At 45.3% G+C, this 16,118-nt stretch overlaps 1 protein-coding gene across 1 annotated transcript in view; it reads right to left on the minus strand.

Moving 5' to 3' along the window:
- PHAF1 (phagosome assembly factor 1) overlaps positions 1 to 16,118 on the minus strand; it is a 51,852-nt gene that overhangs the window by 33,341 nt on the left and 2,393 nt on the right. The window contains exons 2-6 of the mRNA XM_066583793.1: positions 8,184 to 8,309; positions 3,627 to 3,709; positions 2,028 to 2,111; positions 1,898 to 1,941; positions 32 to 111 (exon numbers count right to left, since the gene is read on the minus strand). Coding sequence (XP_066439890.1) covers positions 32 to 111; positions 1,898 to 1,941; positions 2,028 to 2,111; positions 3,627 to 3,709; positions 8,184 to 8,247 — 355 coding nt within the window. The 5' untranslated portion in view covers positions 8,248 to 8,309. The remainder of the gene's footprint in view (positions 1 to 31; positions 112 to 1,897; positions 1,942 to 2,027; positions 2,112 to 3,626; positions 3,710 to 8,183; positions 8,310 to 16,118) is intronic.

Here is a 16,118-nt window from a genome sequence, read left to right on the forward strand (position 1 = left end):
CAATACATAAACGGGCACGAGATGTTTTTACCTCCTGGATGTGTCGCTCCGAAGGACTGATCTATTTGCTCTATAGTGGGAGCTATGGCCTGCGAGTTGAAGTGAACGCCACTGGAACAACAAAAACAGATGTCATTAGTAGAAATTAAATAATAGGTGACTATCAGAGAAAGAGGAGAAATGGGGCAAATTAGAGGGCAAAGAACCAAGTCACCAAAATCTGCAGCAGATCATCTACATGTGAACAGACCTTAGAGATCCATAGAATGCGCCATAAATGCCGGATAGATTGAGCCTGAAGTCGGAGACCTAGACCTATCACCTGAATGGGGTTCCCTTGATTCCTGTCCTGCCTTGTGAGGCAGCTGTTGACCCCCAAATCCAGGCAGAAAAATTAAGAAAGGTGACTGTCTATGAAATTGGTGGATTATCTTGAAGCAGATACCAGGTGGGCATGGCCTTTGATTGGCGGAGCCTGCTGTTGCCTTTGACCTGTGTATAAATGTCCCGACGGGCTCATTCCCTCTCCAGATTTGAGAAGACATAAAGTTCCATCTCGGCACCCAGGATGCTCTATGCAACCAACTAATCTGGCATGGGGCCCCTTAAGTTTCATTCGATTTCGACAACTCCTTCTAGGTGCTTGATTTTTCTTGACAATGAATGTATTAGCATATCTACTGTAGCATCAGTCACTAGATACAGGAGAGATGCAGCTGCTCCTGTGTCGTCTGTTCTACCCATGTATCATTTTTAGAGCCATTAAAGGGACTTACCAGAATACAATTTTATCACTTATCAGTGCTCAGACCCCCACCGATTCTGAGAATGGGGATCCCGTGTCCTCCCTCCTGCTCACCATGACCCCTCGTAGTGAGGAGATTAAATGGAGCGGTGCTTGAGCAATGCTGTCCAATGCTCCATTCAATCTGATGTCACTGCAAGTGGGTGCAGCATAATACAGTGGCGAGGCGAGGAGGATTTGGGACCCTGCTCTCAGGATTGGTGGGGATCTCAGCAATGAGACCCCACCACGCCTTTTAAAAGTGTATTCTTGTACAACCCCTTTATCTGATTAAATGATAGATGCACACAGTATTTTGCAATATTGTGGTTACCCAGCCTTCCATTATAAAAAAAAAAAAAAGAGCCCACAAAGCTTAATTTTTCTGTGACTGACTAATACATAAGACACGTGATCTTTTTACAATAATAAACATATCCAAAGTATATATATTCTGCATTATATATCTGCAGTCCTGTTCATAAGACCTAATGTCCACGGGTAAATTCGGGCACACACGGATTGCACGTGCAGAATCCCGTATTGGGTTTCTCCTGGCCCGTAGACATGAGGCCAAGAAAAAGATAATACTCACTTGTCCGGACGCTGCGAGTCTCCCCTCCGTCGTGGCCGGATCTTCTTTTTTCTGCCCGGTGGATGTGCTCCGCACGCATGCGCTGTGCACTTTTTTTTTTTTTTTTAACTCCTGCTTTCCTGCAGCACAGACACAGTGACAGCTGCGTCCGTGCCGCGGCACCGGACGGCTTCTATAGGCTTCAATGGAAGCCGCGGGAGCCGTCCGTGTGGGAAAACTGCACAAAATGGAGCATGCTGCGGGTGTCTTCCGTGTGCGATCCACATGCCAGAGGAAAATGACATCCGCATGTATTTAATTACCTGCGGGTGTCCAATGATTCCCTAGGGGTGCGGATCACGCTTGTGGGAGACCCGCATGGTTTACTAGTTCTATTTTGCCCGTGAACATTGGGCCTGTGTACTTCTGCAGAAACAGTGATAACACTTCTAGGATATGTCTTCTGTAAAATATCATGCAGCACGGTGGAATTAAAACAGTAATTATTTTTTAAGACAGGTCCCAGTGTCCGCACTTACCAGTATTTTAATTTTACTTTTGACAAATCATAGACTTCTATCACCTGAAAACAGAAAGATGTGAGATGTCAGTGTGACCTGGCTCTGGAGGCGTCCTTCCATCTGTATTGGATATACAGCAGCTTCTCACCTTTAGCCTTTGATTATAAGCATCAAACAGCAGTTTGATCCCGTCCTGAGTCAGGCTGAGGATGAGGTCATGATTCAGGGGACACTAGAATACAGCAAACAAGACGAATGTTATACCTCACTACAATACATGTACAAACTTTGGTCTACACAGAACAATCATCCATTCGGCCTTGTTCACAGCAAAGCTGAATCAGATGTGAAATGCGAGCACATTTGTTTTGCCATCACTCTCTTCTATCAGTTAGTAAAAAGTGAATTTTATGAGAATTCTGTTCTATGAGATGACGGAGTACAAGACCTGGTAAATGAATGGAGCCCCAGCACATACGCTCAACTGCTGCTCCATTCATTTTGGCCTTTTTCATATTCTGTAAGGGCCCCAGATGCCTGTCAGATCGCAGAATAATGTAATACTATAATATTACATTATACTCCACAAGTAATCAAATAATCGCAATATCAAATCCCATGTGGTGTCTAAAAAAAAAAAAAAGTAAAAATAAGTTTAATAATACGTTTTTTGGGGTTTTTTTTTAAAAACATAAAAGTGTTACAAAAAACCCTTTTACTATATTTAGAATTTAAAAAAAATCAATGCAATAAAACATACACAATTGGTATCGCTGCAGCCATAAAAGTTTGGTCTATCAAAGTAATGCATTATTTGCCCCGCACGTCAGAATTGTACTTTCTTGGTCACCTCATCTCCAAGAAAAGAAAAAAAAAAGGAGAAAAAGTGATCAAAAGTCGTTCATATTCAAAAATGGGAACAATAGAAACTACAGGAAGACCTGCAGAAAAAAAACAACAAGCCATCGTACAACTATGTCAATGAAAAAACAAACAAGTTATGGCAGTCAGAAGATGGCGGCAGAAAAGAATTCTACTTTTTTCCACAGATTCCAATAATTTTGTTATTCAAAAGGAAGTAAAGCAAAAAAAAAATTAACAAATTTCTGAGTGGAGAGAAATGGAAAAAATGATATATATATACATATACACACACACACATATACCTATCCCCTTTCTTTTTCTTGTTTTCCATTTTGCTCCACTTAGAGATTTTTTTAAAGTTTTTCAGTATGGATTAGAATAAAATACAACTATTCCTTCAAAAAAACAAGCCCCAGATGGCTCCCGTCCACGGATAATTAAGAGACTTATGACTTTCTAGAATTCGGGAGGAAAAACCGAAAATGAATAAGAAAAAAAAAGCCGGATCCCTCAGAGGTTAAAGGCATTCCAGTCCAGCCTTCTTAGAATCCTGAGTGGTAAGCGGTGTAGTTCAGCACAGATACATCCCACAAGCTGCTCTGCTGCATGACTACGCAGGTCTGCCATTCAGGAGCCCAGTGACAGTCAATGTGGGGAATATTACTGTACTTAGAAAAGACTCCATAGAATCGAAGGAGGAAACTAAAATATTTATTTTCAATGGTGAAACTTTGTTCGTTAGTGAAAATAATATCTGCCGTTTCCTGATCTGCCCTGGAAAAAGAGAAGACTATAGCATTCAAATTACTAGAGTAGGAAATCTGCAATAGATTTCACTAAACCGAAGATAAGTATTTTTCCGTTATGGTTCAGGGTGACCTACCTGCTCGCTATAGAGGTTCTGCACATTCCGGATGGTCCTGCAGTGCTTCTGGAGAATGGATACTGCCTGAGCCAGGGGCATTCCTGTAAAAGAAAAGGGATGCTTACCTAGATTGTTTGTACTCATTTAGGTCAATATTACAGAAGACTCCGTTCTAGACGTCCACAGAAATAAGCAAAGTAATAAAGATGTAACAAACACGTCACATCAAAAATAGGTGGCATACAAAAGACCGGTCACGTGTCAGATCATTCATGTGGTTGACAACCCCAAAAAGCATTTCAGACACAATTGTTCCTTATGGGTACTTATGTATTAGTGGTTTACAGAGGAGAGGGATGCAGGAGACCCCTGATCACAAAGATGACACTTTTCTGTGACCAGTACGCAGCTAGATTATAGCCCACGTACAGTGGCCCTCTTTAACCCCTAGCGGGATTGGAGGAGCTCTGCAGGAAAAGTACATTGCAGTTTAGCACTGAGGCCTCCTGCACACGGGGCAAACTGAGCAGCAGATTCAGCACTTGTCAGCAGGCACGGGCGATCCGCTGCTCAATGTGCCCATGGATGTATGTGGGGAGTCCTCTCTCCACGCACACAAGCAGATTTTATTCGTGGGCGCTTCATCACAGCATGCTCTATTTTCCTGCGGATCCCGCAGGGACGGCTTCCACTGAAGTCAATGGAAGTTGTCCCTGCTGCGGAACACCCAAAGCTGTACCTGTGGACGTGCCGCGCATCCGCGGGAAAGCGGGAGTATTAAAAAAAATAAAAGGCACTGCGCATGTGCTCGACGCATCGGCCGGGCTGAAGAAAAAAAGATCCGGCCGGCACGGAGGAGACCCGCGCTGGATCAAGAGAGGTAGGAACCTGTCTTTTAATGCCCATATCTGCGGGCAGGAGTCAGCGGCAGAGTCTGTTTGTGCCTGTGTGCATGAGGCCTAACAAAGCTCGTTTTAGCTTTAAAAAGACACAAAACGCTGTTAAATGTAGAATTCTTAGCTTCAAAATGATAACAAAAGCATGTCCATAGCCATTACAGAACCAGAGCTACAGCCCTGCACAGGTGAGGGTTAACTGAGCTGGTTGGGTGTGGTTGTTCAGGTCAGCCAATCCCCTAGGTCCGGGGGTAGATATATACCCCACCCCTCTGTAATGAGGAAGCTGTATTTTCACAGTCTTGTCCACTGTGTGAGTAGTGTCTGCTCAGCTCGCTGCCCGAGTAGTGTCTGCTCAGCTCGCTGCCCGAGTAGTGTCTGCTCAGCTCGCAGCTTGCTGTGTGTGTAGTGTCCTGTTTAGTGTCTTGCTAGAGCAGGGACTGCAAGACACAAGGAGCCTTGGTGCTTTATTGCCCACACGAACGCAATAGTTTGTTCATGTTAAACCCCCCCCCCCCCTCCCCCCTCATCAATCAAAAAGCATATTTGCTCCCCTATTGTAACATTTGGGTTTTTCCCCAGACAATAATAATAATCTTTATTTATATAGCACCAACAAATTCCGCAGCGCTTACAATACAGGGGGAGAACAGATGCAAAAAACAAAGATACAAAAACCACGGTTACATAGTAATCAATTGATGGAAACAATAGGGGTGAGGGTCCTGCTCCAACGAGCTTACATACTACAGATAATGGGGTGATACAGAAGGTAAAGGGGCCGGAGATGTGTGAACAGTTTTATTCTTCTGCTGGGATCCTCCCTGCTATATTTAACCCCTTCCCGCTCCAGGACGTACATTTACTACAGAATATCCTGCAAAAAATGAGCCCTTGCATAACTATGGTGACGAAAAAAAAAAGTTATTGCGCGCAGAAGATGGTGGCAGAAAACGTAAAAAAAATAAATGTCCTTTAAAAAATAAATAAAAGCAGTACTGCAGAAAAAAAAAACTATACAAGTTTGTTATCATAGTAATCGTACTGATCGATAGAATAAAGTTACCATGACATTTTTGTTGCAGTTTGTGCGCCGTAGAAACAAGACGCACCGAAAGATGGCGGAATGTTGTTTCTTTTTCAAACAAACCTTCATAGAGCGATGCCGATGGATAAATAAAGGGGGTACGATTTTTTTTAAAAGGGTAGGGGGTGGGGTGGATGAAAATAGAAAAAAAAAAAAAGTGGTCCGCGTGATTAAGGGGTTAACGGACCCTATTCTGCACTGCTATGTCCCATAAAATAAAATGCAGTGCATAAGACTGAGAAGATGGGAGGCGATTGGAGGGGACGAGGCAGTTGTCAAGCTGTCAATCCTCATACTTCCTGCTTTCCTGCAACGTTGCATCTCCTGACTACTGAATATAGTGCTGAGGAGCAATACTCCACTTACTGGAAGACCGTAAAGAGCTAGCGGAGGCACTTGTCAAGCTCTAAATGCAGTAAAGTCTGCCATTACCGGCTGAAGGAGGAGCATTCATTTGGAGGAAAACAAGTTAGCTATGGTGGGTAGAATTAGAGGGGAAGCTAAGATGTGGGCTGAGGAGAAGATGACTGGAGCCATGCTGAGGACTGAGGAGAACAGGGGAGTCACAATGGTGACCGACAAGCTGATAGTCATCTTTCAAAATAGACCAGAATAAAGGGGCTATCCTGGGGTCCGGAGAAGGGAGACACGCCAGAGACCGAGGACAAGGGAGATAAGCTGATGATACTGTACAGTACAATGCAGCCTTCTTCAATCTACGGCTCTCCAGCTGTTATGAAAGTAAAACTCCTATCATGTGATACTGGCAGAGAAAACGGAGAAGCCGCAGCAAGAAGTACTGCAGTATACCGCTTAGATATTGTATCTACATGTTACGCATATGTTAGAAGACTAAGTACATTATTTCCCATACTGTAAAGCTTTACAGTATGAAATAATGGCCTTCATACAGAGCAGGGAGTTCCCAAAGTGATGAGGCTTTTCTCTATAATGGTTATAATAGGGGTAAGATAGCTGCTCCCAAAATGACTCATCCTAGGATGTTCATAGAGTCACAACTACACAGGAAATGGGCGGCCCCAGTCCTTCCATCAGGAGGTGCCATGAGACATGTGCCAAAAAGTTCATAAAACAGGATCAGGATGTTCCTGATATATTATATAACTCCTATTCCTTATGCTTCACATCTACAATATATACATTAATGTCCTCCTGCTTTTCCCATTGTTCTGTGTCTATACCTCATGTAACGCGCAAAAAAATGAACCAAGGCAAGTTACATAAGGGAGGGTGCTAACAGGAAGGAGGGCGAGCGATACAATGAATCCACTTCCAAACAAGACAGAAGAGTGGAAAATTCATACATTCAGAGCAGCTGTGCCGTGCGACCGTCCCGCTAGATAGGATACTGAGCCCAAGTATTATTTCCTCACTAGGGTCACACCAGAGGCCATGATCCCAGCAGTACACACGTGTTGTATGTGACTGTTACAGAAGCAGAAGACTGCTCATGTCTAGCATAGATATCACTCACCATGGTCCATCGAATTGTAAGGCTTCCAGCAGACGGCCGGGTCGGATCCCACTGCAAGAATTCTCGCAGCAGAATGCGAGCCGTGATCACTGTGGCACACCTGCTCCGGCGTCTCCCCACTCTGCTATGTGCCGGCTGCCGCATAGAGGCTTACATAGAAATAGGACATGCCGCGATTTGTGTACCGTGCGAGTTTACACGTGGTTAAATCGCAGCTGTCTGCATAGGATTGCATTATCTAATGCAATCCCATGGCAATGGGCACGGGCGGAAATTCTGCGGGAAATCCCGCCGCAGAATTTCCACCCGTGTGCAGGAGGCCTTATGCTGAAGAGGAGCCGCGGGGGATTGGAGGAGAGGTGAATAGTTACACGGTCGGTTTAAGCTCTCCAATAGTGACTTTCCAATAACATCGGGAGATGCACCAGCGATGTTTCTTGACCTTTGAGCCCCATAAACATCTTTATGGGGCTCAAAGGTCAGGAGACGGAGATCTGCTCTTTATAGTCACTGGGTTCCCCGCTCCAGCGTTGTACCCCTGAGAGATCAGCGCACACACAGCCGGTCTCTTTTCACAAAGCTGTGTGTGCATGCTGATTAATAGGGAGCACAGTGCTGGAAGAGGGGACCAGGAGAGTATAGGAAGCAGCTCCCCAGTACCCCATGTCCTCATCTTTGAACCCCATAACATAGTTTATGGAACTCAAAGGTGATGACAGATGCCCTTTAAAGGATTTACCCCTCAATATTACCAATTTTGCCCACAACTTTACAGTATAACATACTTACCTGGACACAATGAATCAAAGAGTGTATTCCCACATTACGGTCTAACCTGTCTCTATGTCTTTGCAACATGTGAACACATAAATAACACTGCTTTTCGGCAGCACATCCCCGTGTAAGCAATGTACTGCTGAAAAATGCAAACTGTATGCGGTTGAATGATTGCATTAATGATTGTTCATCTTCCTACGGTACAATGGTTGCTGCATGTAAACAGCAGTTAATGATTGTTGATCAACTTACTAGGTCACCGATCAACCCTTGTAGAAGGGCCCCAATGGACTACAGTTATTGCAGCTATCATCATTTACCTAAGGTAAATTCCCATTGCTGGTTGCCCAGGGATCTCTCTGGCACAACCTCCAGATCCAGCATTGGCTCAGGGCAGGGAGATTCTTGGAGGTCAGCTGAGATCCAGAATGTTACCACGTCTGAACCTGCAAAGGTACAAGAAGAACAACATCAGGGTGTTATATCAAGTCATCATCATACTTCGGAGATTTCGGTCTTCAGTCCCAGTTCTGCAAAGCCTTCCGATAAAAGGATTGCAATGAACAGAGAAAAGTAGCTAAAAACTAAAAAAAAAGATTCATTTATCTCAGATTACATTCTGTCAGGGCTCCATGGATGCTACAAAGCAATCCAATCATCTTAATGATTGACACTTTTAGGGTGCCTGTCCACAGGCGTTGCAATGGAAAGTGCCGCCACCTGTCCACGAGCGGAGAATCATTGCGATTCTCTGCTCACGACGGGCAACTGCCCCAATTGTCCGCAGCCAGCCTATCAGATAGGGCTGACCGGCGGAGAATCGGCGGCTCCAGCGGGACTTCGCAATGCCCGTGGACAGGGGGCCTTACTGACAAGCTTGAGATGAGATTTAATTATTGTCGGTAATTAAATATTCTTCTATTTCTATTACAGTCACCCCCACGAGTTTCTGATTATATAAAGGTCTGTAATGGACACATGGCATCTCCTGGAAGGACAACTGTTATCTGCACAGTGATGAGCCGCAGCCAATAAATGGATGTATCACAATAGAAAATGTGACAAGAGACTTGAGGCCCATTTAGACACAGCTGGACCGCTTTGTTCTTTATACGCCGCGTGTTATCAGGGAGCAGGATACAGCTGAAACAATAGTATCAGCTGTATCCAGCTGTGAACTCCTGATAAGGCTCAGCATGCTGAAAGACAATGATGAGCGACGGCTTAACGAAAACTGCACGATGTCAGAGCAGTTAGACACGATTATCGCTCAAAAGACAGATTTTGCGCAAATTTTGAGCGATAATCGTTGTGTCTAAATGGGCCTTTAGGACGATTCATTTAGACAAAGTGTGTACAAATTAGATGCCATCATTTCCTATACATTCCAGATACAAGCACGTCTACGGCATTTCTCACGGGCCATCTACACGGGACAATTATTGCACGAAATTCGCTCAAACGAACAAAAATGCGTTATAACCGTTATGTCTAAATGCCAAGCCGTCGTTTACTTTTGGTTTGTCGCTCACTTTCAAACAGCGACAAAATAATCACTGGATCGTTGACTTCTCGCTACGTGTTAACGGTCCCTGCATCACGTGAAGCGCTGAGCGAGAAGTGAGCGATAATCTGCCTGTCTAAATGCTCTGCGCAAGCGCTAAAAAATTAGCGGTGACATCACCCACTCGTGCGTGGATTTGCAGCGAGGCCACACCATTGAGTTCAGATTTTGGCGGGAGATTGCACTCCTTCTTGCTGCAATGGGCTATTACGCTGCATATTACGCAGCGTAATAACCCACTGAAATCAAAGAGCGTGTGTAAATACGCAGAAAAAAACTGCGCATTTGCACACACAATCAATGGGATTTTGAGTGCTTTTTTTTTTACGTGCACAAATAGGTTGCGTATTTACACATGTAAAAAAACATGTAGCAGAAACACGCTAAGATATCAGCATATTTCGGCCCGTGAACACTCTACATATTCATGTGTTGAAATATGCTCATGGCTGTGTGAATGCACCCCGAGGCCGGTCTCACGTGACGCAATCTGCAGTAATACACGGATCAATCAAATGCACTGGATTACACAATTCTGCACACATTAGCGGGCCAGAACTGCGAGATCTGCTAGCAGAAAATAGAACGCAGCATGTTCTATTTTACCGCGGATATCCATGAAATACATTGTTCTCCACGGTCGTGGATATATCCGCAGCCCATATGCAATTACATTACATATGGGCTGTAAGTATCCGCATCATCGCTAAGTGGGGGTGCAGGAAATATAAACAAACAAACCAAGAAGGTGTACTGCGCATGACCGTCTGCGTGAGTGTGCGGTTATACGTAGTGCATTACGTGGCGTACACAGGGTCACGGCCGGGCTCACATTACAAAGAAAGCGAAGCATAAATACGGTAAACATTTTTATTCAAGGGACTGTCCGACGATGATATTTAATGTGATCTAAGATATACCATCACTTCCTGATCAGTGGGAGCCCGACGGCCAAGACCCCACCACCAACCGTTAGGATGAAGAGCCCATAGTTAGGCGCCGCGGCTCCTCTATCGTATTTCCCTACACTGCGGGGGTCGTCAGCACATCTCCATAATTAACCCCATAACCCTAGAGAAGTACCATCCATCCTCTGGGTTCGTGTTTGTATTGAGCGGGATGGGGAGCTGATCCCACCCCATACATGCTGGGTGTCGGCTGGCTGCGGCAGTTGTGATCAGCGTTCGCGCTGATCTCAGCTGTTAACCCATAAAATGCCACTGGATATTCTGACAGTGGCAATTAAATACCCCGATTGGCCTTCTCGGTGTTCAGAACAATCCCCTCGCAAAGAGACTGCGAGGTGCCATTCAGCTGTCATGGCATCCCATGGCCTTCTGGAGGCCCCCAGGGCTGCCATAAATAACTATTAAAGAGTGCCTGTGGAACGTCTTGAATCAACAGCCTGTCGGAATACAGTATAATGCAATACTATGTTATTGCATTATAATGTAGGAGCGATCAGACAATCATAAGTTCAAGTCCCCTCAAAACAAAAAAAAACAGAAGAAATATCTGGTGTCGCTACGTTCATAGAAGTCCGATCTGTCAAAATACTGCATTATTTAACCCAAACGGTGAGTGTCGTCAGGAAAAACAAATATACAATGCCAGAACTGCGCTTTTTTTGGTCACCCTTTCTCACGGGCCGCCTGTCCACGGGCGGGGCGGATTCTCACGAGCAGATTTCCGCCGAGGGGGGGTTTTAAAGTCACCGCGATTAACCTATCATTAGGATAGGATTGTGGCGACATGCCGCAGTTTTTAGACGAGACGCAATGAATTTCCCACTCGTGTACATCGGGCTGTGCTTTCCCTAGTTATCCTATGGAAAGCTTTTCAAGCGTGATCCACACGTGATTTATCGCCACTGACCACGGTATGAATTATCGCCCATGGACAGCCAGCCTAGAAAAAAAAAAATTTATAAAAAGAGATCCAAAAGTAGTATGTAGAATTGTACCAATAGAAACCACAGATGATCCCTTACAAAACGAGCCCTCATACAACCCCTTCTTTGGAACGACTAAAAAAGACTAAAGATTTTTTTAAAAACGATATAAAATTTGGTATTGTAACGATCACAATGACCGACAGAATCAAGTTATCACGTCAGTTTTGCTGATATGTGTAGGTTATAAAAACAATACTCTCCCAAAGAAATGTAAAAAAGTTTTTCAGTATATTATATGCTGCATTACATAGTATCATTGAAAAATACAGCTCCTCCCGCAAAATACAAGCCAGAGAAAATCACAGCAATATCGCATCGTTGCGCCTTCTCGCCAAAATACTCCAATTTTGTAGCGCTACAAAGTCACTAGCATCACATGCAAGGATTTTCGGGAGGGGAGTGGGGGGGCTAGAAATATAAGCCCTACTCCAAAAATAAACTGTAACTAAAGGGAAAAAAAAAAGTAGACATCACCTCTCCCGCAGCAGCCAATCACAGCCAGAGCTTCCAGCAGCCGGGGATTTTTGAATCCCCGGCCAGAAGAGAAGAAGAAGATCAGTGCCGGGACCTGGGGAGAAGATGCGGCCGGGCTGACAGCGTGTCTAAGGTGATGTATGTGTATTGTTTTTTCTGCAGTTAGGGCTTAGATTATAGCTTTGACAGCAGCATTTGAACTGTCAAAGTTGCATTGCAATGCATTAAAACCGCGTTTTTGTGCGATGCAACAGAGAGGAAGGCTTCATAGGGAAACATGGGCTACAAAACTTCACGAATCGCGGGCATATCGCCGGACCCGCGAGGTTTTTGTGTCTAGTTGTTGCATGCTACAAAACATCACGTGTGTAATGTAACCCATAAGAAAGTATGGGCTTCTCATACATGTGACGTGTAGCATTGTAGCAACGCGACTTTGTTGCCCGTGTGGAGGCCTAAGGGCCCATGCCCATGGACGGAGCGGGATACGCCCGTGGATTTACGCCGCAGGAGTACCATGGTGGTAAACAAATAGTCTCCGCTCGTGATCGCAGAAAAACGCTACATTAATGGAGACCTCCGCTCAGGGAAAACGCAGTGAAACAGAAGATGCCACTATTTTTTTCTCGCTTATTACTGTAATGGGGGACTCAAGTCTCCCGTTTCTTCTCGCTGCCAGTGAGGAGGAGCTTGAATGGATTGGCAGTCAAGTCCGTAGGATGCTGATCCATTCACAGTCTATGGGAGTAATGGAGACAGCAGAGTACAGCGCTCAACTTTTTCCATCAGTCCACAGACAGTGAATGGAGTGGCAGGGCACAGGCTCAACCAAGACTCCATGATGGTCATGCTCAGGCCCCCTGGTTCTACTGATGGGTAGGTGGGCCAACTATCAGGCACTTATTGATCTTGGGTTCCTTTTACAATGGACGATTATCGTTGGGCATTCAGTCGCTGCCGGAATCTACGATCGTCAATCAGTTTCCCGCGATCCAACGAGAATCTGAATCATTCCGTGTAAAGGTGGTCTAACTTGTTCACATGAGATAAATGTCATCTGTGGGGGGGGGGGATACGCTTCAGCCTTGAGGTTATCAGGTTTATCTGCCATCTACATTGGGTAGACTAGAAATCATTAACCGTGATGTGTAAACCCTGACTTGTGGAAAGCCCTTCCAAAAATATCTGAGTCATTGCAACTGATCATCAGGGATTTGTCAGCGAAGTGACCCGAGCGGGTGGTGGCACGTCCACAATGCTCAGCTGCAGGAATGGGCAGGGCTGCACACCGGTATGTAACACTGTCACATGGCAGCGCTGTATAGTGCCGCGTCCTCTTCACTAATGTGTTGAATTTGTGCAATGTGATCAGATCATCAAACACCAAAGCGGAGGAGAGGCACAGTTTGCTTTATGCTAATGCTACCATAATAATGCCAGCGGTAAGGGCTATGGGCACCTAATGCTATTGTGCATCCACAAGCCATGGGTAGTTCTCCGCACCCGCTATATACTTGGCACCACAGCTAAAACTGTACAACTAGACAGCGCTCGAATATACAACAGCCCTGACCTTTTTATACTCTTTGGCCACTTGTCTCATCTGTCTGAAGGAATGGCTTATTAACAATAACCGTATGGCTGTGTTCTTAGACCTGATTATGTCAACACTGCCTTCTGGGCACCGAGGGCACCATGGCAGCGCTGACGCCCAGCGGAGGAGACGCTGCTGTAACATGAGTGATATAAGTGTATCTGACAGCTAGCAGGCTAATATACTTCACTATTGGCTATTGGCGTAGATACTTGTAAAAAATTGTCTTTAGCTCTGAATTGCTGAATTCATCTGATTAGTAATGGGTCAGGCCGCCTGTCCGCGGCAGGGCCGGATGCAGCATGCGGGTTACTGCAGTGGAATCTGACCTGGACAGCACCAGCGTCCGAGCATACCACTATTTTCACGGACGCCGATGGACCTCTCGTTAGAGATTTTTTTCCCAGTTATTTTTTTCCCAGCGCCGTCGCTAGGCGATGATGCGGAATCCGCGACCTGTCCGCGATGTTAATTCTGTACGGGCCGTGGATCAGACGTCTTCCATTGACTTCAATAGAAGCCGTTTGTGTGGAAGCTGTTACCTCTGCGAGCGGAAACTGCTATTGATTTCTACTTGTGCGCAGGAGGAATTTCCCATAGCACGCTACGCACGGGATTGGATACGGGCACCCGCCACGGATTACGCAGCAAAATCCACCTAAAAGGCCCATTTACACGAAGCGATGATCGCTCAAAAAACCCAGCTAAAAAGCGATTGTTTTAGCGAAAATCGTTGCGTCTAAACGTGCAGCCATTGTGCGCTGCTAGGTGATCGTTAAATTCAGGCCAACCTGAAAATCGGCAGTCAGCCTTATTAGAAGTTCTCCATGGGGAGTGCTGATAGCATTTTTTCCCGCTGGAGAACAAAGGTTCTGAGCGCAGATAAGAGCCCTCGGACTATTAACTGTTTTCAGCCAATGCTTCATTTTCACACTTAATTGCTCTTAAGTAGCTACTTAATAGTCTATGCAAAATGATCGCTCAAAGCTGTTACTCGAACTGTTGTTTGAGCGATCATCGCTCTCTGTAAATGCCTTATGCGCAGGCGGCCTTAGACATGTTAGTGCCGGTGCTTCTATGTCAGATGAGAGATCTTGAAACTGCTGACGTTTTGAAACAAGGTAGATTAGAAAGTTGCTAAAACAATTCTGCCTGTAACAGATGTAACAAGATAACAGAACAAAGACAATGAGGAGCCACTGAAAAGTCCAGAAGAGGTTCTGTGCCAGTATAGAACATTGTGTGCCAAGATAAGGTTTTAAAAATCTGTTTTCCCCATGTCAAAACAACATAAAACCGCTTATACTGGCTCATGCCAGCTCCCTGCATGCCCCGCGCTGCAGCTCTATCCTCCGTGCCTGGTCTGGGTTTATAGGCTGCTGCAGCCAATTACCGAGCTCAGCCTTGGAGCATCGAGGTCTGCCGCTGGCTGCATTAGTAATTATCTTGCGTTATGTCGGAGAGAGTGTTGTTGAATGGGGTAAATATGTTCCATTAGTAGAAATCCTCACTGGACAAGACTTTGTAACACTTATGAAATTACCCCCCATGAAGTAACTGAACACTACAGGTATAAATGGGAACCCTTTTCCCAATGCTGCATGATAGGGATATTCTCTAGAGGCAATGGTCATGGAGGTACATGGAATGCCTATGTGTCCGTAATGCCCACCATGAGCGATGCCACTCTGCCATGTAAGTGGGTAATTCTGCACCTTCTATATTGGATATGCCAGTTCTACCAGATAGACCAGGCAATGAGGTTCTGGCACAAGTATGAGACTGAAAATAAGACATCGGTACAAACAGAGGAGGATAGAGGCAGCGGTTAGATTAGGCAGGCACACCAGTCTACAGCGTGCCCGAGCCGCACTGTCACCGGTGAGGTGAGCGTGACAAGAGATGCAATGAGCCGTGTACATGCAGGCGGGCATGCATGCTACATAGCTGCTAACGTGAGTCATCTTACAATCTGACTCAACTGTAAAAACCTGGAATTAAAGATTTTCTAAAGAGGTGAGAAAATATAAAAATACCCTCATTCTCATATCAGAAGAGGATTTAGAATTTAAAGCGGCGATTTCCTCCGTATCGCCCCGTCCGCACGGCGTATGTCAGAAAGTGAGGTTCACCATAGTGGGGCTAGTTCATTAGCCAAGCTATGGCCGGGCTCACACCAGTGTACCTCGCTGCGAGATATACGCAGTACGCAATGACAACACGTGCCAGCTGGCCATCGCCATCTACTATCCTGGCGTATATGTGTGTGAGGTGCGCCAACATTGAACACGCTGCGTTTTTTTCTTGGGTGCGTAATTTACTTAATCCGTGCGAACATCAACATGTCCTGTAGTGTATTAAGTGCGCAAAACCCACGCACGTAATACGCCATTACCGTACGCTCGTATCCGCGGTATTCCGCACACATTGAAAGTATACAATATTTGCATATCTGCTCAGATGAGCGGATTTAAAATCGCACCATGTTCTATTTTTCTGCGGAATCCGCACAGGCGGCTTCCCGTGAAATCAATGGAAGCCGTTCGACCCGCAGCCCATCCGTAACTGACATCATCACTTGGCGCCAGGAAAGTGTGTATATATATATATATACACACCTCTACTGCGCATAACAAACGGCAAGCGTCCACAGCCATCCGCAGTACAGG

Source organism: Eleutherodactylus coqui, chromosome 11 (assembly GCF_035609145.1).
Source record: "Eleutherodactylus coqui strain aEleCoq1 chromosome 11, aEleCoq1.hap1, whole genome shotgun sequence".
Lineage (NCBI taxonomy): Eukaryota > Metazoa > Chordata > Amphibia > Anura > Eleutherodactylidae > Eleutherodactylus > Eleutherodactylus coqui.